At 41.6% G+C, this 26,147-nt stretch overlaps 2 protein-coding genes across 2 annotated transcripts; one reads left to right on the top strand and one right to left on the bottom strand.

Annotated features, from left to right (window-relative positions):
- Positions 1 to 1,772: 1,772 nt before the first annotated feature.
- eif2a (eukaryotic translation initiation factor 2A) lies at positions 1,773 to 20,266 on the bottom strand. Its single transcript, XM_084019974.1, has 16 exons — positions 20,205 to 20,266; positions 16,127 to 16,196; positions 11,001 to 11,072; positions 10,744 to 10,862; positions 9,993 to 10,092; positions 9,742 to 9,824; positions 9,266 to 9,339; positions 7,416 to 7,560; positions 7,195 to 7,311; positions 6,850 to 7,006; positions 6,582 to 6,666; positions 5,633 to 5,965; positions 5,371 to 5,475; positions 5,085 to 5,198; positions 3,208 to 3,273; positions 1,773 to 2,366 (listed from the first exon to the last, which is right to left on the bottom strand). Exons 1-16 carry the CDS (start codon positions 20,230 to 20,232, stop codon positions 2,301 to 2,303), a joined length of 1,734 nt encoding a protein of 577 aa, XP_083876100.1. The 5' UTR covers positions 20,233 to 20,266; the 3' UTR covers positions 1,773 to 2,300.
- An 814-nt stretch (positions 20,267 to 21,080) lies between these two features.
- On the top strand, positions 21,081 to 23,646 carry serp1 (stress-associated endoplasmic reticulum protein 1). Its single transcript, XM_084019445.1, has 3 exons — positions 21,081 to 21,290; positions 22,156 to 22,228; positions 23,013 to 23,646. Exons 1-3 carry the CDS (start codon positions 21,207 to 21,209, stop codon positions 23,051 to 23,053), a joined length of 198 nt encoding a protein of 65 aa, XP_083875571.1. The 5' UTR covers positions 21,081 to 21,206; the 3' UTR covers positions 23,054 to 23,646.
- Positions 23,647 to 26,147: the final 2,501 nt, after the last annotated feature.

The raw sequence follows: 26,147 nt of genomic DNA, 5'->3' as shown, positions 1-26,147 counted from the left end.
TACGGCTGCTTCAATCATTCTACCCGTGAAAAGGAATTTTTTTTTAGAGTACTCAAGGTTGTCGTCCATAAAGGTAAGAATTGTAAAAAGCTCACAGAACAACGCCGTAAAAAGTGGATTTTAAACCTACGTCTGCAGGTTTGAGGGTCGCTTTGCCATCAATCGGGAATGCTCGCATTCTCCGGTGCTGGGGCAGTCGCAGGCACCAGTTGCCTTTGTCCCCCTGAGTTCAGACTTCGGGATGCCCGGTGCGGTGTGTGGGCCCGTCTCGGGCTCACCTGCCTCTCTGTTCGGCGCGCTTCCCCCTCCTTCCCCGACCCTCGGGCCGGGATGGACGCCCGTCGGGCCCGCATGAGTCGGGGCTGCCGGTGGACTACTCGTCTCCGTGCTGACCAAGTTACGCATACGCAAGTCCGACGGTGCCGCTCTAGCGGGGGAAACAAGGGCAACATCGACGGTAGGGGTTCGGCGGGTCGCGTCGGCGGACCCTCTTCCTCCGCCTCGGGGTACCCTATGCCTCAGTCCGGGAGCCTCCCCCCACCGGGAGCCACGTCCCTCGCTCCAGAAAACTCACTCATCTTCATGAGGTACGGGTCACGCCCAACATATGTACTTACTAATTGTTTGTATCGTATTCTAGAAACTGGTTCTAAATCCCTACAATACGGACTCTCTGGAACGGTTTCCTCCATAGACGTAGTCGGCATTTTTACTTCTGGACAGCCATTTGGCGTCATCACAATCACGTGACTGAAACCAAGCTATTTTCTTGTCAAGTGACCCATGGAGACTGTTCATGCCAATTTTCACGCTTGTATCATCAACTGAAAAATTCTGACAAAAATAAGCACTTAGCTGCTCCACTAATGCATATCGTTTGTTTTCATGAACGGCCGAGGTGTGCGGCAATTTAAATGTTGCTCTTGCAAAGAATTGTGGGTCGGCGTAATCTCCTTTCCTTTCGTATAGGAAGGTCCGTTGTATCCGATGCTAAAGGACCTCTGAAAGGAAACATTAGGCTTGTTTCGAATCATGCATGCGCATGCATTTTCCTCGCAAAACCAGGCATTCTGGGGAAAAAACGTCACAAATGCTGGTGATAACTTCCCTTTGCGACGTGTCACATGACTATAAAAACTTGCGGTATCTCCAGGGTACCTCCCTCCGCATGCTTTTCTGTGCAGATGGTCTCAAATAAGTGCGGACATAAGACACTCCCCTCAACGTTGCCCTAGTTGGTTAGAATTATCATGTGGTATTTCCCACGTGAGAAAATTCCTCAGCCTCTGTCAACAAGGGGAGTTCAAATGCCTCGGCTCGAATTCGTCAGCGACGAAGAAAGCCAAGCGCCACTGGGTAGACCATATTCTTTGTGCAAAGTCCGTGAAGTTTCCCCTGGCTCGACAGTTTTTGTTATGTATAGAATTATTAATAAAGTTTAAAAAAAAAAAAGTCTGTGAAGGGCACCTTGACGTGGTGGGAACTTGGCGTGTTTATGACGAGTTCCGGCGGATCATCTCAAGTCTCGTGCATGCATCGGCGCAAATGCATGCAAAGCTTATCACTGATTTTCTGGGTCACTGTGTAACTGTGGTGTAACGGTTAGCAACGCTTCCTATGGTGCAGGTGACAGTGGTTCAACTCCCGTCGTTCATGAGTGGAAGTGGACAAATACTTATTTTAATAAAGGTGCAATCCCACAATCACATAAAGAACATGGCTGCATTTGAAAATTAAGAATATTGCGCAAATAAGTAGACTAAGGCATATGGTTTTACCATATTTCACCCATTATTTTTATTATCTCAACACAGAAATGTCCTTAAACATTTCAGAAAACTCCCGTTTGAAAAAAAAATCTAATTCTGGCTTTTATTTTGAAAGCAACACTCAAAGGCTTTAGCATCTGTACATATATGCATAGCAACAGGGCTTCACACACACATGCACACACGCACGCACACACACGCGCACACACGCACACACACGCACACACACACACACACAGGAACATTTTGTGAAATAAATTGTTGACTGTTCCTTGAAAGTCTGAATGTTTTTCCTTTCATTTATTTTGAGTTAACAAACAACTACATTTCCCAGTATGTCTTTTGGCCGCCTTCAAAGAACAACATGAACATGATGAACCGATGCTCTCAGCAACAGGAAACTATCCAGCTATCTAACCAGGCCATAACCCACCCGTCATCATCCAAGCTCCGTCTCACACTCACGCGTGCGCACGTGTGTGTGTGTGTGTGTGTGTTTGAGAGTGGCCGGTTGGCGGCGTGTAGCTCCTCCTACGGTCTGACTTGCAGCTCCGCTAGCTCCTTCAGCAGCTGATCTTCTTTCTGCACCTTGTCCAGCTGAGCAATATAAACACACCTGTTAGACACAGAGATAACCTGGAAGCAGGAGGAGGCGGAGCCTAAAAGCTGCACTCCAGTCGGACGGTTTCCAGTAACCTTCAAATAATTGACAGGAAGTCACAAATAGTTAGATCCTGTTCGATGCGATCTGTAGGCGACCTGTTTGCACCCACATTCGGATTTATTTGTCTTTGTTTGTAAATATCTGTGGAAATGTGATCTGGCATTGTATTCTATCCTTACTTCTCTTTAAGGCAGTATTATCGATCATGTTTTAATTGCCCGTTTCGATGAGGGCTATTTAAATAACCTTTATGTTTGTAATTATTATCAACCACCAAGATGTTTGTTAACTGATAAAACTTTTATTTACTTCTAAAATAATTGCACAACATAAGACTAAGGGCTGCACGGTGGTGTAGTGGTTAGCACTCTCGCCTCACAGCAAGAGGGTCCTGGGTTCGATCCCCGGGTCGGCCCGGGTTCCTTCTGTGTGGAGTTTGCATGTTCTCCCCGTGTAAGCGTAGGTTCCCTCCGGGTTCTCCGGCTTCCTCCCACAGTCCAAAGACATGCAGGATGGGGATAGGTTAATTGGGGACTCTAAATTGCCCCTAGGTGTGAATGGTTGTTTGTCTCTACATGTCAGCACTGCGATAGTCCTGTCCAGGGTGTACCCTGCCTTCGCCCAATGATAGCTGGGATTGGCTCCAGCCCCCCCCGCGACCCTGAATACAGGATAAGCGGTAGAAGATGGATGGAACATAAGACTAAAAGCCCACAATCTAGCGGGATTGCATGTGTGTGTGTATTGCATGTGTAAGCAGAAATGAAACATCACCTGGTTCTTCTGCAGAACTTTTCCAGACCCTTGCTGTTCCTTCAGCTCCTCGATGGCTTTAAGTTTCTGAAAAACACAAAAGCATAACTGACATGTTTACCAATTACAGCACAGAACACAGTGTCCCTGCACACTGAATGAAATCCAAAGGCTGGATGGAGACAAATTGTGGACCAGATAGGTGGCTCAGTCTAGTCGGACAGTTTCCATACAGAAGTCACAGTAATATTTACATCCTGTCCAATTCTTCTGAAGGCTCCCTGGAGTTTACAGACCAGAAAAAAAATGATATGGTGGTATTTATTCTTACCATTATTAATTTCATGTCTGCCTTGTAAATAATCTCTATTAACAGATTCTGCAGCAAGACAAGAGTTTGGTATGGAAGCGTTCTGGTTTCCGTCTGTGTAGTATTGACCGGTGGCAGTGGAGCAGGCATTGGTTGAACGCAGGTTAACGGTCTACATGGAGACCAAAGAGACGGAACACAATACATTCTGGGAACCCACCGGCTGTTGGCTGACGATTTTTCTTTGTATTGGTGTAATATGTAATATTGCTTGTAAACTGGCTTCTTGTGAAAATATTCAGTCAAGAGAGATATAGAAACTTGACCCCAATAATAAGTATTATAGTATATAGTATAATAATAGATATATATGTTAAAGGAAAACACCACCGCATTTCCATACTGAACTATGTTCTGCTCTGATGTTAGACGAGGTGATACATACCTCCCTCTCCTCTGTACGTGCACTCAATGGCTCTTGAGCGCACTCCGCGCACTCAATGGCTCTTGAGCGCACTCCGCGCAGCGCTAATTTGCTAGCATGTAGCTTGTCCTTCGGATCCAAAGGGGGGTGAAGTTAGAAGCGACCAAGCACTTCCACGTTGTCCCTATTTAAATACGGTTACGTGAGTAGTTACACGACCCAAGTTTGGTTACACAAAATGAAACATGCCAGTTTTTCTAAGCGGATAACAAGGATAACTATATAGTATGGCGGAATAACAACTGGAAGCACTTCGACATCGGCGCAGTAATATCATCACTCCGCTCCCCCTCTTACTTCCGTCAATAGAACCTACGTGACCTGCACGCCGTCGCCTGCACCAGCTGTAGTAGTTTGTGCACAGTTGAGGAAGCATCAGGTTGTAGTAAGATAGTTTGTGAACAATCAAACATCATGGTTATAACGTGGATCGCACAGGGTTGTGAAAACAAGCAGAAGGTATATAGTCCCGTCATGTTTTGAGTGATGATATTACTGCGCCGACGTCGAAGTGCTTCCAGTTGTTATTCCGCCATACTATATAGTTATCCTTGTTATCCCCTTAGAAAAACTGGCATGTTTCATTTTGTGTAACCAAACTTGGGTCGTGTAACTACTCACGTAACCGTATTTAAATAGGGACAACGTGGAAGTGCTTGGTCGCTTCTAACTTCACCCCCCTTTGGATCCGAAGGACAAGCTACATGCTAGCAAATTAGCGCTGCGCGAAGTGCGCGCAAGAGCCATTGAGTGCACGCACAGAGGAGAGGGAGGTATGTATCACCTCGTCTAACATCAGAGCATAACATAGTTCAGTAGGGAAATGCGGTGGTGTTTTCCTTTAACAGATTACATATTAATTTTACTACATGAGAATAATAGCCTACAATCTAGTGTTAATTATTATAATTGAACAGACAATTCTGATATTTTACTAAACGTGGTATTTGTTGTCAAACCTAAGAGCCAATCAGCTCTTTGATCAGGCAACAACCAGGCTTTTCCCATCATGCCCCTTCAATGTTTCCGTGTGACTTGGCATGCTTTGGGAGGCGAGTGGCTCATCTCAGACAAGCCCAAATCAAAGAAGTGATTCATCTTCACCTTCTTTACGTTCTTGATCTTCTTGTCAGTCTCAGGGTCACCACTACTTGGCTCTGATTGGCTGTCGCTGACGAGGGCAATGTCAGATGGAGGTTCAGGTTCAGTCTTTGCCTCCTGTTTCATAATCATCATTATAATAAGTGATACATAATGTAAATGTGTTAATAATGTAAATGTCTTTGATCACAAAATATTTTGATGAGCAGCTGGTTTGAATGACAGGAAACAGCTGATGGGAAATGTGGTCCTCACTTTGGAGCCGTTTGATTGGCTAACATCAGGTCACCTGTTTAGCAGCTTTCTTGGCTTCTCGTTTCTTCTGGTTCTTCAGAGCTGCTTTAGAGAGACTCTTCTCTCCTGGACGCAGGTTCTGAGGAAGCTCCTCCTCATGCTGACGAGAACAAATACATCATCATCATCATCATCATCATCAACAGTTATGAACACGTCTGTCTCTGTAAGGATCTACGTGTTCCTCAAGTATTTTTCATGTGTGAATTTCAGTGCTGTGTAATTGGACTAAAGCAGTTCAGGACTGTTTTCCTCACCAGTTTAGAGCTGGGCGTGGCTGGCAGGTGTCTGAGTGCAGGTGGGCGGTAGGCCTGTGTGGCTGTGGCCTGTGTAGTCCCCAGCTCGCTCGGCGCCGCCTGGTACTTGATGGGCTTCACTGGGAAGCTGCCTTCAAGGAATGGCTGCCAGCGTACCTCCCAAAGCTCTGAACCGGCGGCCATGTCCCATTTGTGCAGCACAGAGCCGGTGTAGTGCCAGATCTTGTAAGCGTTACTGACCCGCAGCCGGGGAGAACACGTTGCTGTGACGACGTGCTCACCATCAGGACACCAGGAGAAAAGTGTGGCATCTGGTGCCTGAGGTTTGGACACCTGGGAGGACAGACGGATTAGACAGAAGAGGATGAAGAAGGAGCTGGAACCAGGATGTCTGACCTTCCACATAGAGTGGTTCAGATCTGATCTGCAGGACAGAAAGTATTTATCTCATCATCAGAGTGGACACAGAGGACGTGGAATTCCTCAGGGCTCAATCATTGGTCCTCTATCATTTCATATTCTTCGATTGAGGAGATGAACATTTAGAGAAAAGTGGAAACAAATAAAGCCTTTTTCATAATATCCATCTCAAGCTTGTATTGATGAACATCAGTACATCTATGGGATGAATATAAAGTCAAAGAAATTTGAGAAAAACTGCTTTAAAAAAGGTTGAAATCTAATTAAATTGTTTTGAAATGCACGCCAGTTTTCAGAACACGATATACAATGTTTCAAACTAAAAACCTGCAGACCAGTGACACAAGCCTTCAAAACTTAGATTTTGACCTTTCAAACGCTAAGCTTCAACCTTGTTTTTGAAAAGTGACATTCATCCCACATTCATGTGACTGAGTTACGTGTGGTATGATCCTATTGTAAGACTGTATGTTATTTATATTAATGTGATACATTTGTCCCATCCTAATTTCTCAACACTTCTCTTCACCTGTTTGTACTTCTTCACGTCCCAGACCTCCATCTGACCCTGCAGGTTCCCGAAGCCAGCCAGGACCAGAATGTGACCCTGAGGACTGAATCAGGACAAATAATACAGTCAGGATTGTCTCTCATAACATTTAACAGATCCATCATGATCACCAGAAGAAACTCAGTGCTCTGCTGAAAGCAGAAGAACTGCAGCTCTGAGGCTGCTGATTGGCTCCATTATAATGACTCAACAAGAAATTGTAGACATGTGAGCGGTGTGTTCTCACCTGTAGTAGGCAGCATTTCGTGGACCGGTTCCAAAATCAAAAACCGGGTCACACTTGAGATTGTAGACTGTGGCTTTGGCCGGCATGAAGCCATACACCACACAGAACTCTGCTGAGTTTGGACTCCACGCCACGTCATAGATGGGACCATTCTTCTCTGTTTCAAACAGACGTGGAGACGACTTACAGATACGGTAACATCAGTAGTAACAACACACACTGTATATTAATCATTCCATTTATGATAATAAAAAACACAAACAACAACAAACAGGACTAGTATTAATATATATCCTGTAATGGAGTATTATATGAAGATAAACATATACGGAAGATCTTTCTCACGTAGTTGAACCAGAGCCGTCTCTCCATTCACAGCTAGGTAATGAAGCGTCTGCTCGCCATAATATGAAGCTCCAGTTTTATCCACCTCAGTACTCGCTGTAACCAGGACTGCAGATGCTGAGACACACAGTTACTTACTATTAATGACAATTAATAACACAAATACATTATACATTCATAATCCAGGACCTCCAGGACCAGGATCAGTCCTGCTCTCCCACCTTTCTTGTTCCACTGCATGCTGACTCTGTCGGCCTTGAAGAAGCTCTTGTTGGCCAGTGCAGCAGTGGTTCCTCCCAGCACCGGGTACTGGTACATACGGACAAACGACGGGCCTCCTTTACTGCCCGGGACATAGATGGCAACCTGGAACCAGGACAGGATCAGACTTAAAAGAGTAAATGAATCCCACAGTTTTGGAAATACAAGGACATTTTAAAAATGCCTCTCGGAGGAGAAACAAAAAAGGTACATGTACCGGTAGAGAGACACGTCATTGGGTCATTTCATATCAATACAATTAGAGGCTTGTTCTCTGTTCAATTGTTCAGTTTTACTCAGCTACCGGCTGGCTAGTTAGTTGTTAGCTAGCTAGTTTGCTAATTCCATGCTACAATTACAGAATACACAAACAATCATTTGGCTAGGCTACATTTATTTTGAGCTATTTCAGAATCATCTAAAAGGATTAAGGTTTCCCATAACAAAAAGAAAGCTGATATTCTGATTACATTTATGGAACTAAATCAAAGGTCAGACACGAGCAGGCAAAAGTACTGGTTGGGGTTTTTTCATGCTCTGGTCAGTTTCCACATTTGGATCTATTTTGCTTTTATTTAACTTCTTTCAGATTAGTGGGAAATCTAAAAAAGACATTATTTTACTGATATAAGATGATGATTTCCTATATCTTAGTTCTGCCTTTGCCTCATGTCAGCAAGGTTTGGCTGGTGACTAAAGCCGCCTCCACATACGTCATCTGACTCCAGATCAGCTAATAGCAACAGTCAATGTCCATAGCAGTCACAGTCGCTATTTATAACACAATACTTTGCATTCCGTGTCCAAATGTGGACATGAATCAATACCAGGGGTGTGTTCCAGAAAGCAGATTTTGTTAAGTTTGTTTGAGTTTGGTAACCCTGAGAAGTGGGATACTCTGAGTGTTCCGTTCCAGAAAGAGAGTTAATTTAAACTTTAGGTGTGAACCTAACCTGCTCGCTGGCAGGTTTTCTTTAACAAACCCTGAGTTTCTCCCACTCTGTCGCCGCCTTGTGCTGATCCTGAACCAAAAGCAAAAGTGAATCTAGCAGCTTTACGTTGGAGAAGATTTTGATTACTTAGTAGATTGTTACCGGTTTTCCTCACAATGTATCATATCTGAACAATGTTATTCTCCGGCCTTACATTTACTTCACACTTTACATTTTGTGACATGCCCTCAGACCAGAGCAGATTCTTTGCATAGCCTTAAGGTTTTTTGTAAACACGAGTTTTCTGAAATGTTAAAGGACATTTCTGTGTGTTGAAGCTACTGCAAGTTGAAATATTCAGCTGCAGCCACATTCTTTTTGTTCCTGTGCGATGGCACCTGAATCAACAGGAATTGCACTACATTCACTCTGGGAATTGAACCTGTTGCCTGCACAGTAGTCAACATTGCTTACCATTACATAAAAGAACATGTCTCTCCATTGCTGCAGTTGTGTTGCTCCACTTTCTAATGATGAGCTCGATTTCTCCATAAACACAAAGTAATTTCTAATAACTCTCTCCTGGTTTCCATGGGAAATATCGTAATATTGGAGCTCCATTGATGATAGCTAGCTTCAGAATTGATTGAACTAATTCAGAACAGCTGTTCTGGAACTGAAAACTCAGAGTTGCCCATCTCAGCGTTGGTCAACTCAGGAGTTCAGGGTTAGGTTCAGAGTTCAGGGTTCAGAGTTCAGGGTGAGGTTCAGATATTTTTGAACCTGCTTTCTGGAATACACCCATGATAGATTGGTTTTCAGCTGAATCTAGTGTTTGGGGGTTCAGTTAGTCCCCTCTCTCTCTGCTGCTTTCTCACCTTGCTGGGCTGACCCCCAGGTGACAACACAAAGTTTGACACTTTCTGCATGTGAAGCTTGTTGGAGATCAAGTCTGGAAAGAGAAACAGCATAAGCTGGGCAGTCTTGGACCTGGTCCTCAGTCTACAACCAGAGAGAGACCAGAGGCCTGTACCATGAAGTGAGTATCTCTATCTGCCTTAACCAACACTATCTGGAACTTCAACAAGCATATGATTATGACTCCTCCTTCTTATTGTAATATTATCTAATGATGACTGAGCTCCAATTGGTCAGTAGGTGGTGCTTGTATTTAGGGGATCTCTTATCTTGAACACAACCAGAACCGCGTATGTGTGCAGCATCAGTTACCATGGTGATCTACCAGGTGAGAAGTGAACCAGAGTTAAACCTGAAGTTATCTTTTTCACAGTACAGGCCACAGGTCCGGGACTGTGTGTGTTTGTCTCCGTCAGGATAACGTGCGTTTACTTACTGAAGTTGTTGTTCTCGTAGAAGTGCAGCTCGTTGTTGACGCTCCTCACTGCGATCTTCTCATCTTCAGACCAGCTGGGACACCTGAAGTCCATCACAGCACAGAGCTCATACGCACACATACAGTGTCCGTGTGTGTGTGTGTGTCTGTGTGTGTTGTGATGGACACCTGCAGTCCATCACAGCACAGAGCTCATACGCACACATACAGTGTCCATGTGTGTGTGTGTCTGTGTGTGTGTGCACACTCACCATGACTCCACCTTCTTCTGGTACAGAGCTTTGATCAGCTGACTGCTCCGTAAGTCCCACAGCTGGAGGTTAGCATCACCCTGAGCACTGTCTGCAGGCTCTGTACACACACACAACAATCATGTAAAGACAACAATCACAACAGGTTTGTGTAGACTGGGAGACAAAATAACACTGGCTTGACTTTACAGAGGAAACTGTTTATGTAACACAGTCAAGTGAAACCGTAGGCCTTTTATACAGATGATTCCGCCGTAATCACGGAAAGGAGAGTCAAGAATATGCCGCTAACCACTCCGTTTATATAGAACTTTGCTTTGCGGTGTAACGCTGCAACGGTGTCTGCGTTCACAAAACATCCCGGCTTTGCGGAACCAGAGAGACGCCACACGGCCGACAAGACCGCCGCTGTCCATGTGACGTGTTAAATGAGCGTTGGAAATCAGATTAGCTCGAGCTAAGAGCACTGGAGCTGCTGACTTCATACTCACCGTCATACTCTCTCTCTGTCTCTCTCTCTCAAAGAAATTATAAGAACTGTTATTATTAACCGGCAATATTAAGTACTGTAATCGGTACTCGGTATCGGCAAGTATCCAAATGCAAGTACTTGTACTTGGTCTGAAAAAGTTGGGGCATCCCTAGTAACAAGTCAATACACCTCCCAGCCCTGTCTCATCTCATCTGGTGACAGTTCTTCTCATCCCATGCTATCTCATCTCTGGACATGTCTAACCGTCTCGTGTCTTACTGCTGTAAGGTTGCCAGGTGACCAAAACGTTGTTAAGAGGCGAAATATCCAGAAGAGACGTCTTCGGGAGGTCAAAGGTGGAGATGATGGAGCCATCTGAAGATTTCACCACAGAGACACTGAAAGACAGACAGAGAGACAGACGGACAGAAAGACATTTTAGTTATATAACATTACATCATGTTATTGTGACATTATTATCTTGTTATAATGCTGTTACATTGTTGTTATTAATATTATTGTTAGTGAATCATTACTTGTGTCCATTGCACCATCCGAACAGCGTCCCGTCTCTGCTGAAAGTGACATACCTACTTGGCCGAGAGTCCCTGAGACAAATACACAGACACACACCTGACTACAAAGGCAATTCATCCTCCACACGTATTTATTTATATATATATATATATATATACATATGTATTAAGGATGTAACGGTTCTCAATATAATATTGAAACGTACGGTGCCGCATGCACGGTTCAGTACATACTTGTTAATTGAGGTATTTCCGGTTTTGCAATAAAATTTCATGTTTCCATGCTTTGTATTTCCAGGGGAAGACAATAAGGGAAATTTGCCACTGGCCCTCCCAGGTCAGAACGTGCAAATACATAAATCAAAAGTGCAAACAGTGCTGCATTACTCAAGCACAATCAGTTCTTCCTCCATCTCCTCCTCAGTTGGTTGATTTTGGGCCCCCCCTCCTGATGCCCAGGCAATAAATCCTGGGCGTCTGCTTCTGGGCCCTGACTGCCACCAGCTTAAAACAGCCTTCTCTCACTCACAACTCACATCTCCTGCCTGTATTCATTATAAATATAAAACTAGCTACTATAATTTCTATAAAGCAAGTGTTTATCATTGGATTATTAAAATAAGCGTATCATAATAATTCCAAGTTATTAATAATAATATAATAATATATTTTTAAAAGTTACACAGCATGCATTATCATACACTTCTGTTCATAAACTTCAACTTTTCTCTAACTTACTTGTCTGCAAAGGTGGGCATTGCCCTGCATAGTTCGCAATACACCTCATCCTTTTCCTCGTCATATCCCAGCCAGTTCCAGCGCTCTCGCCACTGAGGCTGGACCTTTCTTGCCCTTTTCTTTTCATAATTCCTGTCACTCTCTATCAACTCCTCTGGTGCCTTTCTTTTCTTTTTTTGCCCGGCGTTTGGCCAGGTACTGGGGGCTTTAGAAACATGACTGATGTCGGGAACAGAAACTCCGTGTCAACAGTCAGCAGCAGCGAGTGAGCGGCCGCTGCCCCCCTGCGCAGACCAGACGCGTATTTCTCTGCGACGGTCGACAAGCGTTGCTTGCCAATATTGCACGTTTGGTGGGCTGCCACTAGGAGTATGATTGCACATGCGCACACTTCATGGCTGCACCTGATTGGACGATCGCTTTCACCGGTGGCCTGTCTGCTCCCGGATTTCAAATCCCAACATGGCGGCTCGTTTGGAAACTTTCTCTTATTTTACGAAAATAGTTCACCGAAATGTGTTTCTGAAACATTTTACGCGAGAAATAAGCTATGCAGTTGCTGAATCTGACTTTATTTTACATCAACAACGGTCAGTTTAAAAGATTTTCATGAGTTTTGGCGAGGCGGCGAGTCGAGCCGGGAGCCTCTGATTAGCATAAAGTAGATTCGACTTCAACTTCATGCAAATGAGGAGCGGCCAACTCACCGCACCGTCTCTCGAAATTCACCGCAACGCTACCAGAATGCATTGCACGGCTTTCCTGTGGACACGTACCTTATCGGTTAACAAGGGCGCCGAAAGGAAGCGGGCTCCGTTCTGCGGCTATTCGTGGCACTTCGGCGACCGGTGTGAACATTTTTCACTGGCCCCACCGAGCCAGTGCTTGGAGCGTTCTGGTGACGGTTTTAAAAGTACATCCGGGCCACTGGGCCATTTATATTGTCGACCCCTGGCTGATTTCTCTCTGAATTGGCTCTGTCGGAGCTTTAGAGGAGCACTTGAATGCAGCATGTGTTCAGGCGCTCATGCGGAAACGCCTCCAGTCCGTGTCGAGTAAATGTCAAATCACTATGTGCATGGGGGACGTTTATTGCAAAAAATTTGCAGCCCTTCTCCATAGTTGCGGCTTCCGTCACCTAATCAAAACACTTGATCCCCGCTACACTGCCATTGCGCACATTTTCAGCACTAACGTAATTCCCGACTTCTATGAAAAAACGGGGAGAGGCATCAACATGGAACTGGCTAGAGCACAGAGCCTAGCACTGACTGTGGATAGTTGGACCTCTCGGGTACATACCCGTCGCTAAGAATGTCGCCGCTAAAAATCTCTTCAATAAAATTATTTTAATTTTTATTTTATATTATCATAGAAGCTATTTTTTGTTGAGAAATACTAATGTTGCATTCTTGAACATAAAAAACAAAATAAAAAAAACATTGGTCGGGAGTTCGCTCCACCACTGAGGCGCCAGAACAGAGAAGAGTCTGGACTTTGCTGAGCGACATTTGTTTGATTTCAGCGATGGTGGTACCCGCCGGCCAGCTGAAGTAGAGGAGCGAAGTGCTCGCTTCGGGGCGCGTGGTTTGACCAGTGTTTGATGGTAGACGGGGGCCGCTCGGAGAAACGCCGCCTCCCACTGTACTGACGGGAAGGACTGGAGAGAGGACAGCGCGGCTTCCCCTCAAAGTACCAGGGTTCAAAGTCTGTGTGTGTGTGTGTGTGTGTGCGCGCGTGTCTAATGGCAATGCATATCCCTCTGTTGACTGCTTTAAAATGCAATATTTGAGAGATGCTTCTATAGTGTTACATCTAATATGTTGTATAGTCAAGTGTTTTATGGATATTCATAACATTCCTATATGTAATGTGTTGGGACCTCACCAAGGAGAACAAAGTGCGGCCTGCACAGAGGCCAAAAGCCTTCACATGCGGTCAGAACAAAGGAACAAAGGAGATAAAAGAACTACAACCCCCAAACCTCCATCTTGTTTTACTTCTCACTAAGGTGTGAAGTGTGACGTCACACAACTCTGGTGCCCTATTGGCTGACAACCACAGCCGTGAGGTTTAAACCCGGCGCCAACTTAAAACTTTCTCTTCCATTGCGACACGCCGTTGCAACAGGAGGTGAGCTCCTCCACCGCAGCACACCGCTGCAACAGGAGGTGAACTTTTAACGTCAGCATTTCCTTTGTCCTGGGCCGCAGTCTTTTCCCCAAACTTGCTGGACGAGAGACAGACTGTTTTCCCTCCTTTTTCCCTACTCGCCTTTTTCTTTTTTTATTATTTTGGATTCTGAGAAGATCGCCGCACCGCGCAACTCTTTGTTTGCCTGCAGAAGGAAGAACACAACTGTTTCTTTATCCAAGCTACCAGCGAGAAGGAGAACGGCTACGACCCGCTCTCAGCTGGAGCCAGCTTACCAAATCGCTGCACCGCGCGATTTTATTGTTTGCCTACAGAAGGAAGAAACACAAATTGTTTTCTTCAGTCAACTTGATCAGCGAGAAGGATAACTGCTAAGCCCCGCTCTCGGCTGGATTCAACCAACTCGTCACATCCTCCGCTGCCACACAAGGACTCGCGAACCACAGCCCGTCGCCGCCGGCGCGTCAAGAAGCACCACCACCGCATAGGACGTACTCACACACATCGACACAAGTAAGAGGCTTATTGTCTGGGCAGAGGCATAGGTTTGTTAGTGTAGGATATGCTTGTAATTCTTGTTAACGTGTTTTAAGTTTTGACAGCGGACCGCCAAGTTCGTTGCTTTCTGTATTGTTGTACTCGAATGCTGGTTGTGTACCCACGCCGCCAGGTTTATTTCTGTAACAGTGTTTGGTCCAACCTCGGACACATTCACGAGCTCAGTAAGCGATCTACTATCAGTTAAAGGATCGGGATCTTGCTGAACGAACGCCAGTTCATTCACGAGCTCCCGTGTGATGGTAACACGCTTACTGACCCTTGGTATATTGCGAGGACCGATCTCGTGTGCGCGCATTCCCTGCTCCCCTCTTTGTTCCACACACACACACACACACCGCCCCTCACACGTATCCTACGTCAGCTGTTTCCGTCTCTGGACGCTAGGGAAATAGCTCCACCTGGTGGCTGCGCCCGGCCATCTCTCTCTCGCTCTCTGTCTTCTATTCTACGTCAGCGGTTCCGCCTCTGAACGCTTGGAGGAATAGCTCTGCCTAGTGGCTGGCCCCGCCATCTCTCGCTCATCACCTTTCTTCCCCCCACATATACACACACACACACATGCACACACACACATACACACACACTTCATGTGTGTCTCTCTCTTTGTTTAGCTTACCTTTGTGTGCATTTAGGTAGTTAGGTAATAAGGCTTTGTTTATTGCAGTGTTATTGATTGTGATAATTATTACTGGTTTAATAAATCTTATTATATTATAACTAACAGTCTCTTATGCTTGTTCTGTATATGTCACTGGATAACAGCAGGTTGTGAAGGCTAGTGTTCGGATTTCTCGCATTTTAATTGTTTGATTGTTTTTTACTTCTATGCCAATGATCACGATGATTGGCATGTGATTATAAAATCTTTATATTGAGACTGAGTACAGTTTTCGGTTATCTTTTCCCTGATTTCAGGGATGGTGCCCCGTACATTTATGATCATATCATAATAATATATGAATTATAATTAATATCGATAATTATATTGATATTAATAATTATCTGTTGATAACAAAATCTCCTGCTACTACCCCAACAAATGTATTGCTTTCAATTATGAGGACTGATGTTGTAGGCTATACCTGGTGATATTGCTGTTGGTAATGTTTAACATGATAATTACGTGCTGCGAGTATAGGATTATTAAAAATATATATACTGTAGGCTAATATAATTGTGCCCTCCCATGCATTTCATATGCCCCCTTTAAGACTGAGGTCGTGTGACAGGTCTGCTCAGGCAACACACTGTGACGGTCCGCTATATGTCAGAGTGGAGATGAAGAGCAGTACTCCAAACCCGTCCGCTGTATGAAAGTCATACAAGCGCTCACTTGATAGAGAAACTGACCACTGACTGAGCCAAACATTTTTTTTAACATACTTTTATTTATTTTATTAAACAATACCCTTGAATCTGTCTGAATGTAAAACAATAGAAATTATTAATTAAAAATATAGCTCATAAGAAAAATAAATAATTTTGGAATATATAAACAGCGATTGTTTTTCTCCATAAATGTGTACCAAACAGAACCGAAACCCAAGAACCGAGGTAAGTATTGAACCGTGGGCTAACTGTATTGTTGCATACCTAATTAATATATATGTATATATATATATATACTTTATAAACACACACACACATTTATTTACACATTGTTATGGTGTTACCTCTGGAAGGATGAGAGTTGCTCACATGCTGGAGGACCAGAGAGGAGAGACGTCCCATCTGATGCACGCACTGAGACACACACACACACACACACACACACACACACACACACACACACACACACACACACACACACACACACACACACACACACACACACACACACACACACACACACACACACACATATTGATCTCTGATGTGAAAGATTTTAAATGGATGTTATTCAATTGTTGAGTTCCATTTCAGTCAGAAGATGTTATATTAACTGAAACCTCTTACTTTGATGATAAATATCTATTGATCATTTATTTATATCATTCACTGACTTATAAGTCAAACAGATACAGTTACAAGTGGGTCATTCCGTGTCATTTCATCAAATGCCTCCCACCTGACCATCTCAGAATGTCCTGAAAAAATTTGAGTACAAAGACACACTTGTTAATAGGACTAATCCAAAATATTAGGTCTCTACTGTCAACAGTTTTCTCATGAAACATCATTGAATGAAGGGTAGTTTAGACGGTTTTTGGCATCATACTCTGAAAAGCCATTTTTAAACGACATTATCTGGAAAACTATCTCACCTGTGGCCTTCAAAATTTCTACAGTGTATATCTGTTACTAATCTCCTCCAGACATGGAATATCAGGGGTGTAGCTCAATGATAACCTAGTATGGTAGGTACTTAAAATGAGGCTTGTTGAAATAAAGTAGTACATTTGAAGAGTGGCCTAGCTCCCATTTTTACAGATAAAAGACTTCTATCATTTCTGCCTCTATCTCTGGTGTTAGCTTAAACATTCTACAAAATATGGTCTCTCTTAGATTATTAGTTTCACAGATATTAAGGCTCAAAAATGGAAGTTAACACATCTTTGCCCAACTTCAGAGTCATATTCCAAAAAACTGACAACACGTATCTGGTCCAAACTTACTTTATTTGAAAGATCATATTCTTGTTAAAATCATATTAAAAAATCAGGAGGGTGTTTTGCCTCATTTTGTCGCAGTGATTTTTAAAAAATCCTGATATTGGTGGGGTTTTTGTGGCTGGTTTTGGTATTGCATGTCCTAATAGCCTAGCAGTAAACATCACAGGAGGGCAATTCAAATGTGTTTTTTACCATTTACCAAAGACTTACATGTGACTAAATGCTACTGATAAATTTAGCCTTACGAAAACATTCAAATGTAGCACAGTTGTACAGGCAATAAGTCCTTGAATGTGAGTTAAACATGCTGAAAGCAGCTTTTAATGTCTTAAACCATGAACAAACATAGCATAATATTGAAGACTGTACATTTTGTCATACTGTAAGTATATAAATTACACAACCAAATCAAATAATAATCTTAATTTGAGCATGAGATTTTACATTACAGTACAAAAGTCTCCAAAGTTTGATATTGAATAACAGTTTGTCTCTATGCTCACTATGAGGGATCACACATTTTTCATCTTTTAGATCCAATTCCTTCGTCACATTCATTAATTTGTCAGTCACTTTACAAATTGTCTAATGTACATCTCTGCTCTGTTGTGCTCATCTTTTTTGATGGCATACATGCGCCCAGTTTCTGTAGAGGGAACGTCAAATCTTGCAATTCTATGCTGCAGTGGGACATTGCACATGTCTTCTCTTCTTGGCCAGTAGAAACTCTTGGTAGGGTCATGTGGGTGCATGAACTGAACCAGTACATCTTCATCTTCATCTGAAACATCTCTGATACTTCCTATCCACCATTTCTGATCATAACTCACATATTGTCTCATAGTGAGCATAGAGACAAACTGTTATTCAATATCAAACTTTGGAGACTTTTCTACTGTAATGTAAAATCTTTATGCTCAAATTAAGATTATTATTTGATTTGGTTGTGTAATTTATATACTTAAAGTATGACAAAATGTACAGTCTTCAATATTATGCTGTGTTTGTTCATGGTTTAAGACATTAAAAGCTGCTTTCACCATGTTTAACTCACATTCAAGGACGTATTGCCTCTGTAACTACAACTGTGCTACATTTTAATGTTTTCGTAAGGCTAAATTTATCAGTAGCATTTAGTCACATGTAAGTCTTTGGTAAATGGTAAAAAACACATTTGAATTGCCCTGCTGTGATGTTTACTTGTAGGATATTAAGACATGCAGTACCAAAAACGGACACAAAAACCCCACCAATATCAGGATTTTAAAAAATCACTGCGACAAAATTAGGCAAAACACCCTCCCGATTTTTTTATATGATTTTAAAAAGAATATGATCTTTCAAAAAAAGTAAGTTTGGACCTGATACTTGTTGTCAGTTTTTTGGAATATGACTCTGAAGTTGGGCAAAGATGTGTTTACTTCCATTTTTGAGCCTTAATATCTGTGAAACTAATAATCTAAGAGAGACCATATTTTGTAGAATGTTTAAGCCAACACCAGAGATAGAGGCAGAAATGATAGAAGTATTTTATCTACAAAAATGGGAGCTCAGCCACTCTTCAAATGTACTACTTTATTTCAACAAGCCCCTTTTTAAGTACCTGCCATACTAGGTTATCATTGAGCTACATCCCTGATATTCCATGTCTGGAGGCTATTAGTAACAGATATACTCTGTAAAAAAATTTGAAGGCCACAGGTGAGATAGTTTTCCAGATATTGCTGTTTAAAAATGGCTTTTCAGAGCATGATGCCAAAAACCGTCTAAACTACCCTTCATTCAATGATGTTTCATGAGGAAACTATTGACAGTAGAGACCTAATATTTTGGATTAGTCCTATTAACAAGTGTGTCTTTGTACTTGAATTTTTTCAGGACATTCTGAGATGGTCAGGTGGGAAGATTTTCAGAAATTTGATGAAATGACACGGAATGACCCAAGTAAAAGTCCTGCATTCAAAAGTATCAGCATCAAAATATACTTATATAAGTAGAAAAAGTAGTAGTTGTAAAGTACTCATGCACACATGCAGAATAACATATCATTGATCACTTCAATGTTGCAGATGGTGAAGGTAGAGCTCATTTTTAATGTATATATATATATATATATATATATATATATATATATATATATATATATATATATATATATATATATGTATACTGGGCTATGCATAAGTTGCATGCTAAAGTTAACTAAAAAGACGACTAAAAGTCATCTTTTGGGAATTGATCTTAATGTCTTAATTAAACAAATGAGGAAAAATCCTACCTTTTAGGACACCAATTTTCTTTGTGAATGAATAATGTATCGTAAAGAAATAAACGTTCTTCATTCAAATACAGGGTGCATAAGTATGGGCACCCCTATGTTAAACTCCCATAGAGGCAGGCAGATTTTTATTTTAAAAGGCCAGTTATGACATGGATCCAGGATACTATGCATTCTGATAAAGTCACCTGGGCCTTTGGAGTTAAAATAAAATCAAAATCCTCACATACCCTTAACAAACCTAGAGAAAATCATGGTGCTTTTCAGTTAGCCTATTAGCTGGTTTGACTTGCATATATATATATATATATAGCTACATACATACATACATGCATATACATACTCACACATCTGAATCTGTAAAATAACTCAAGTACAATATTTACTGAGATGTAGTGGAGAAGTAGAACTCCTGTAAAGTACTTTAGTCAATGCAGGACTACTGTGCTTAACTGATTACTTCAGCATGAATTCAATCAGTCTGAGTTTATCAATGCTGAACTACAGCTGCAGGTTATAAAGCATAACTTTAGTAGCGTTTCAGTACTTTTATGTCCAGCTGGAGGCTTATTTCCACTCTGGTGAGATACGTGCTGCCAGCGAGATCCAATTTTAGAATAAATCAGTAGCCTCTACTGATTCCAGTGAAGTCTGTAGTTTTCTTTAGGACGTTTATGTGTCAGGGGGGAAACGAATAAACACATTTTCCATTGAGTTTGTTGCAGTAGTTTGTCTATAAGGAACTCTAGATAACTGGGTCGCTGACATGCGAGTGCCCGCCGGTCGCCGGCGGTTTGCCAACATGTGGGTGGAAACGTTTCAAATCACAACAAACAGCTTAATGAAAACCAAAATACCCACCTGCCAACAGCGGGATGGTGGGCGCCATGTTACATGTGCCGGAAAAAGAAATGCCGTCTGTCGGAAATGCCCCAGAACAGAAGTAGGCGGGTCTCTCAGTGCCACATCAGCATACAATCCGCTCGCTTCTTCTACATGTCATTTAAAAACATTTTTAGCGAGTTTAATTTATTAATATTATATCGTTTTATCAAGAATATAACGCGATTTTTCCAATAAACAAGAAAATTTGATTATATATATATATTTTAAATTGTAAATTATGTCATGCTGTCGGAGAGTAACTGAGGGCAAGGTGACTTCGGTTTTCATAGTAAAAGCACCAATTATTTTACGGCGTACATAACAATAACAATCAAATTAATATAGTATGTCAAATAATCAGTGGTGAAAAGAACGATTACTGACCTTCTGTACTTAAGTACAATTTTGAGGTACTTGTAATTAACTTGAGAATTTCCATTTTATGTTGCTATATAGCCTACTTCTACTTCACAACACCTCTGACAGCTTTATTTACTTTACAGATTATTAAAACAAAATACTGTAAACCTTTGCACATTGACTAGAATATATGTTTGCACATTATTGCCCTTGTTTTTTCATCTTGCTAATAGTAATAAAATAACAATCTTGTTTTTTAATACTTGTATTGTCATTTTTATGTTATTTATTTATTGATTTACTTGTACAATACACAAAAGTAAATTAATTATATGTGAAACTCTACTTGGCAAGGACTTAGAGATAGTAGTAGACAACAAGAGATTTAACTTTGAAAGAGCCAAAAGGACGTTTTATTTTGACACACAGTAACTTTACGCGGAAATCGGCAGTGTCGGGGGGCGGGGCTTCATCTTTTTGAGTACGTCGACAGGAGAGAGGAGCTCCCAGTCCGTAAGCACCGCAGCGAGTATCGCAGAGAGGAGAAGGGGAAGAACACTAACAAACTACAGCTTAATCAAATAAACTAGGAAAGAAGAAAAAGAAGAACAAGACAAGATGGTGGCCAAACAGAGGATCCGCATGGCGAACGAGAAACACAGCAAGAACATCACTCTGCGTGGAAACGTGGCCAAGTCAACAGTGAGTTAACACAGCTGTTCAAAAAGTCTGGAAACCAGCAGAGACCCGAAGCAGACGGGTCTATTATACCGGTTTATACTGGGGGAATCAACAGCAGAGACCCAGTGTGGACCGGTCTAATATAACTTGTTTATACTGGGAAATATTCGCTATTCTGTACCAGTTGAACCAGCCTGAAAAAACAGTCTGGTCCCAGTTTGAACCGTGGCACAGGAAGTGCTTTTTAATAGGTTCCCTATAATGTTTCTCATCATTAATCAAGTATTAATCATTTAACAGCAAGCTTTCAAGTGAAACTTGTCATTTATCTCGTTGTATTTAAACTGATGTTTATTGAGATCAATCAAGCAGTCAATGTAGAGCTGCACCTAATTATGTAACTGATCAGTTCTGAGTATATTATGTCATTTGTACACGTGATCTCAACAAACATAGAAAGAAAAATACATATTACAAGTAAATCATCAAAAAGGCAGTTAAATCAAACTTTATCGTGGACCAGTTTTATGTCAACAAATAAGGAAACAGTCAGCAGATCAATGTCCACAATTCACATGTTCCAGAAATATTAAGTCATGTAGGATTATAAAGCAGAAAAAAATCTATATTTAGTTTATCTCTTGATCATTTCACCAACAGATCAATATGCCTGATTGGTAAAATAAGATTTAAATTGATATGAAAATAAAACTAAAGGGATAGCAGACAAAGTAAAACAAACATGATTAATGCAATGAGAAATACATATAATTGTCATTAGTGCTGGGTGTGTCAACTGTATCTTATAATTGTGTGTGTGTGTGTGTGTGTGTGTGTGTGTGTGTGTGTGTGTGTGTGTGTGTGTGTGTGTGTGTGTGTGTTCCAGAGGAATGTCATTGAGGATAAAGGTGTTGGTCCCTGGCTGCTCGCACTCTTCATCTTTGTTGTCTGTGGATCAGGTGAGTCTTATTCTTATAATTATTTCTTTTTGTTTTCTCATTTATAATAACATTTAAATTGCAGTGATTTTAATGTCTATCACCTCAAATGATTTAATAATATTTGTGTGTCGGGTACAATACAATTTTCAGAATATAAGTTTGTGGTTTACAGTATCAGAGATATTTGTGTTTTGTGTAAAAGTTTATTATTTAGTAGATTTATTTATGTTTTTATAAACTTACTTTTTTTAATTTGGTAAAACTGGCCTTTTATAACATAAAACCTCATTTCAACAGGTTTATAACATTTTGGTATTTTGTAGAATCAAAACAAGAAAACGGCAACTAATAAACAACATTAATAACTACCTATAAAATATAGGAAAATAAAGGCAGTCATCAGTGCTGTGTTTTGATGCTTCCCGCCCAGTGTGAATGTCACTCTGCTCTCTGGAGTCACTTTGACTTCTGACAGAAACAAAAATCTTAAAAAAAATAAAAACACCACCTGGTGTGTCTCCGGTTTGTGTGCAGAGCTAGAAATGCAAAGAAACAAAGATCAGAGATCTCAAACATCAAAGTCCACCGATCATCTGAGTCAGCTGTCAGTCACCACATTGTTCTTTTACATGAGACACCTTCTTATACTGATTAGAGTTTTAACTGATGGCATTGTTCCTGTTAAATAATCCTTTATTAGAAGATATGAATAACTGATAGGTTTACATACATGGACTGGAGCGTTACTTGTTAAATGTCGGCAGCATGTTTTGTCTCTGACTACATGTTTGTGTGTCTGCAGCCATCTTCCAGATCATCCAGAGCATCAGGATGGGCATGTAGTGATGTCACCAGCAGTCTGGGGGGGGCCACGATGACGAGCGAGGAGCTGAAAGGAAGAACATCATCAGAGAGTTGGTCCCCCGGAACATTCCTGAAGTCTGACAGCAGACAAACAACCAAACAATCCAACCCGCCTGCACGCCACCCACCCCCTGAACTAGACTATCTGTTGATTTAATGTGTCGCTACCCTCTGACCTTCTCACTGCTTCGGCCTGTAAACAAGCCTACATGTGCCTTTCTGTGTTTACCTGGGCTTAAGCCCCACCCTCTGTTACACCTTATCAGTGCAACACGAAGAGGGGGGGTCGTAGTCCAAGGTACTCCTGTAAACTGCACTAGTGTTTAATCCAGACAGTAATATCCACTTTATCTACTTGATCCCAGTTTATCTGGAGTCTTTTCACATTCCAGCTGCGAGTCTGATCTGAGAACTGTCGTCTTCTTCTTCCTCTTCGTCCTCCTCCCCTGGGAAAGAAATGAGATGAAGGTCTTTTGAATCAGAAGATTTGGAGGTGTTGACAGGTGTGCCTGCACTGTGTGCAGCTTCACCTGAAGAATAATATTCACGAAATAAAGTTTCACTTTAATGGATGCTGTCTTTGTTTTTTATGTGTACGTGTAGTGTACCTGTAGTATAGTGTATCTGTAGTAGTGTGGATGTGAAGTGTACCTGTAGTATAGTTCAGTGTGTATGTGTAGTGTAGTATTTTACATGTGTAGTGTACCTGTAGTGTAGTATAGTGTATGTGTAGTATAGTGTAGTGTGTACATGAAGTGTACCTGTAGTAGTGTAGTGTGTACGTGTAGTGTACCTGTAGTATAGTGGATATGTAGTGTACCTGTAGTAGTGTGTAGTATAGTGTGTATGTATAGTGTACCTGTCGTTTAGTATCGTGTCTATGTGTAGTGTAGTATAGTGTATTTGTAGTGTACCTGTAGTGTAGTATAGTGTATGTGTAGTGTACCTGTAGTGTAGTATCTTACATGTGTAGTGTAGTGTACCTGTAGTGTATGTATAGTGTACCTATGGTGTAGTATAGTGTATGTGTAGTGTAGTATCTTGTGTATGTGTAGTGTACCTGTAGTATAGTGTAGTGTACCTGTAGTGTAGTATCTTACATGTGTAGTGTAGTGTATGTGTAGTGTACCTGTAGTGTAGTTTAGTGTATGCGTAATGTACCTGTAGTGTAGTAAAGTGTATGTGTAGTGTACCTGTGGTGTAGTATAGTGTATGTGTAGTGTACCTGTAGTGTAGTTTAGTGTATGTGTAATGTACCTGTAGTGTAGTAAAGTGTATGTGTAGTGTACCTGTGGTGTAGTATAGTGTATGTGTAGTGTACCTGTAGTGTAGTTTAGTGTATGTGTAATGTACCTGTAGTGTAGTATAGTGTACCTGTAGTGTAGTATAGTGTATGACTAGTGTACCTGTAGTGTAGTATTGTATGTGTAGTGTACCTGTAGTGTAGTGTACCTGTAGTGTAGTATCTTACATGTGTGTTGCACCTGTAGTGTAGTGTACCTGTAGTGTAGTATAGTGTAAATGTAGTGTAGTATAGCGTATGTGTAATATACCTGTAGTGTAGTATAGTGTATTTGTAGTGTACCTGTAGTGCAGTGTAGCATGTGTAGTGTACCTGTAGTGTAGTATCTTACATGTGTAGTGTAGTGTACCTGTAGTGTATGTGTAGTGTACCTGTGGTGTAGTATAGTGTATGTGTAAGGTACCTGTCGTGTAGTATAGTGTATTTGTAGTGTAGTATAGTGTATTTATAGTGTACCTGTAGTGTAGTATAGTGTATGTGTAGTATAGTGTATTTGTAGTGTACCTGTAGTGTAGTGTATGTGTAGTGTAGTATCTTACATGTGTAGTGTAGTGTACCTGTAGTGTAGTATAGTGTATGTGTAGTGTACCTGTAGTGTAGTATAGTGTATGTGTAGGGCTGGGTACCGAAAACCGGTTCCCATTTTGGAACCGGAACCGAAACCCGAAGATTCGAGAATCGTTTGAAAATGCGCATTTCGATTCTTTATTTCGATTCCTGGCAGTTCTCCCCGCGCTCTGAATGAGCATCTGCAAGGACCTTTTTTATGATCTGCAAGGACCTGTGTGGATGACGCGCGTACTACGTCACATCCGCGGCTGCGCGGTGTACTGTGTAGACAAGATACGAAGAAAATGGAGGGAAGAGGCGCAAAACAAAAACGGTCGAAAGTGTGGTTCAGTTATTCAAGGAAGACTGACGGATTGGCGACTTGCAACACCTGCAAGAGAGACATTTCTTGCAAGGGGGGATGCACGAGTAATATGGCGAAGCATTTATTAACTCACGGAGTAAATGTGAAGGACTGTGGCGTCTTTGAACAATGGCTGAAAAAAAATCCGGCGGACAGCAACAACACGACGAGCTCGGAGCTCGGAGTCCGACGCCAAAGGTTAGTAACGTTATACAAAAACAGATAAGCAGACAAGTCACATGTATTTGAATTAATGACGTTAATGTTACATATATCATACATTTTTGCTAGATAACAGTGAGAGCTCAGGGACAGAGAGAGACACACCCCTCCCCAAGGCTTAGAGGCAACAGTGTTGGTTTGTCCAATTTTCAAATAAAACAATTTATTCTTGATATATTCTATTTATTTACTTTCTAATTAATATTGGTATCGGAATCGGGAATCGAAAAGAATCGGAATCGAAATGAGGAATCGAAATAGGAATCGGAATCGATGAAAATGCAAACGATACCCAGCCCTATGTATGTGTAGTGTAGTTTAGTGTATGTGTAATGTACCTGTAGTGTAGTATAGTGTACGTGTAGTGTACCTGATGTGTAGTGTAGTATAGTGTACGTGTAGTGTACCTGTAGTGTAGTGTAGTATAGTGTATGCCAAGTGTTTTGCTTCTTTGCTGTGCTTAATCCCACACTGGAAGGGTGCACCAACGCTGAACATTAAACAGGTTTTCACTCAAAAGACCAGACCATTGTTCCTTCTTTTCCCTTTTATTTTTTCTTCATTTTTTTTCTTTTCAGAATTTTGCAGAAGTCCTTGGGAACAGGTGAAACAGCCTTTTTTCCTTTTTTACAGCC

This window comes from Eutrigla gurnardus, assembly GCF_963514095.1.
Source record: "Eutrigla gurnardus genome assembly, chromosome: 10".
Classification (NCBI taxonomy): Eukaryota; Metazoa; Chordata; class Actinopteri; order Perciformes; family Triglidae; genus Eutrigla; species Eutrigla gurnardus.
This window is presented reverse-complemented; position numbering and strand designations above follow the sequence as displayed.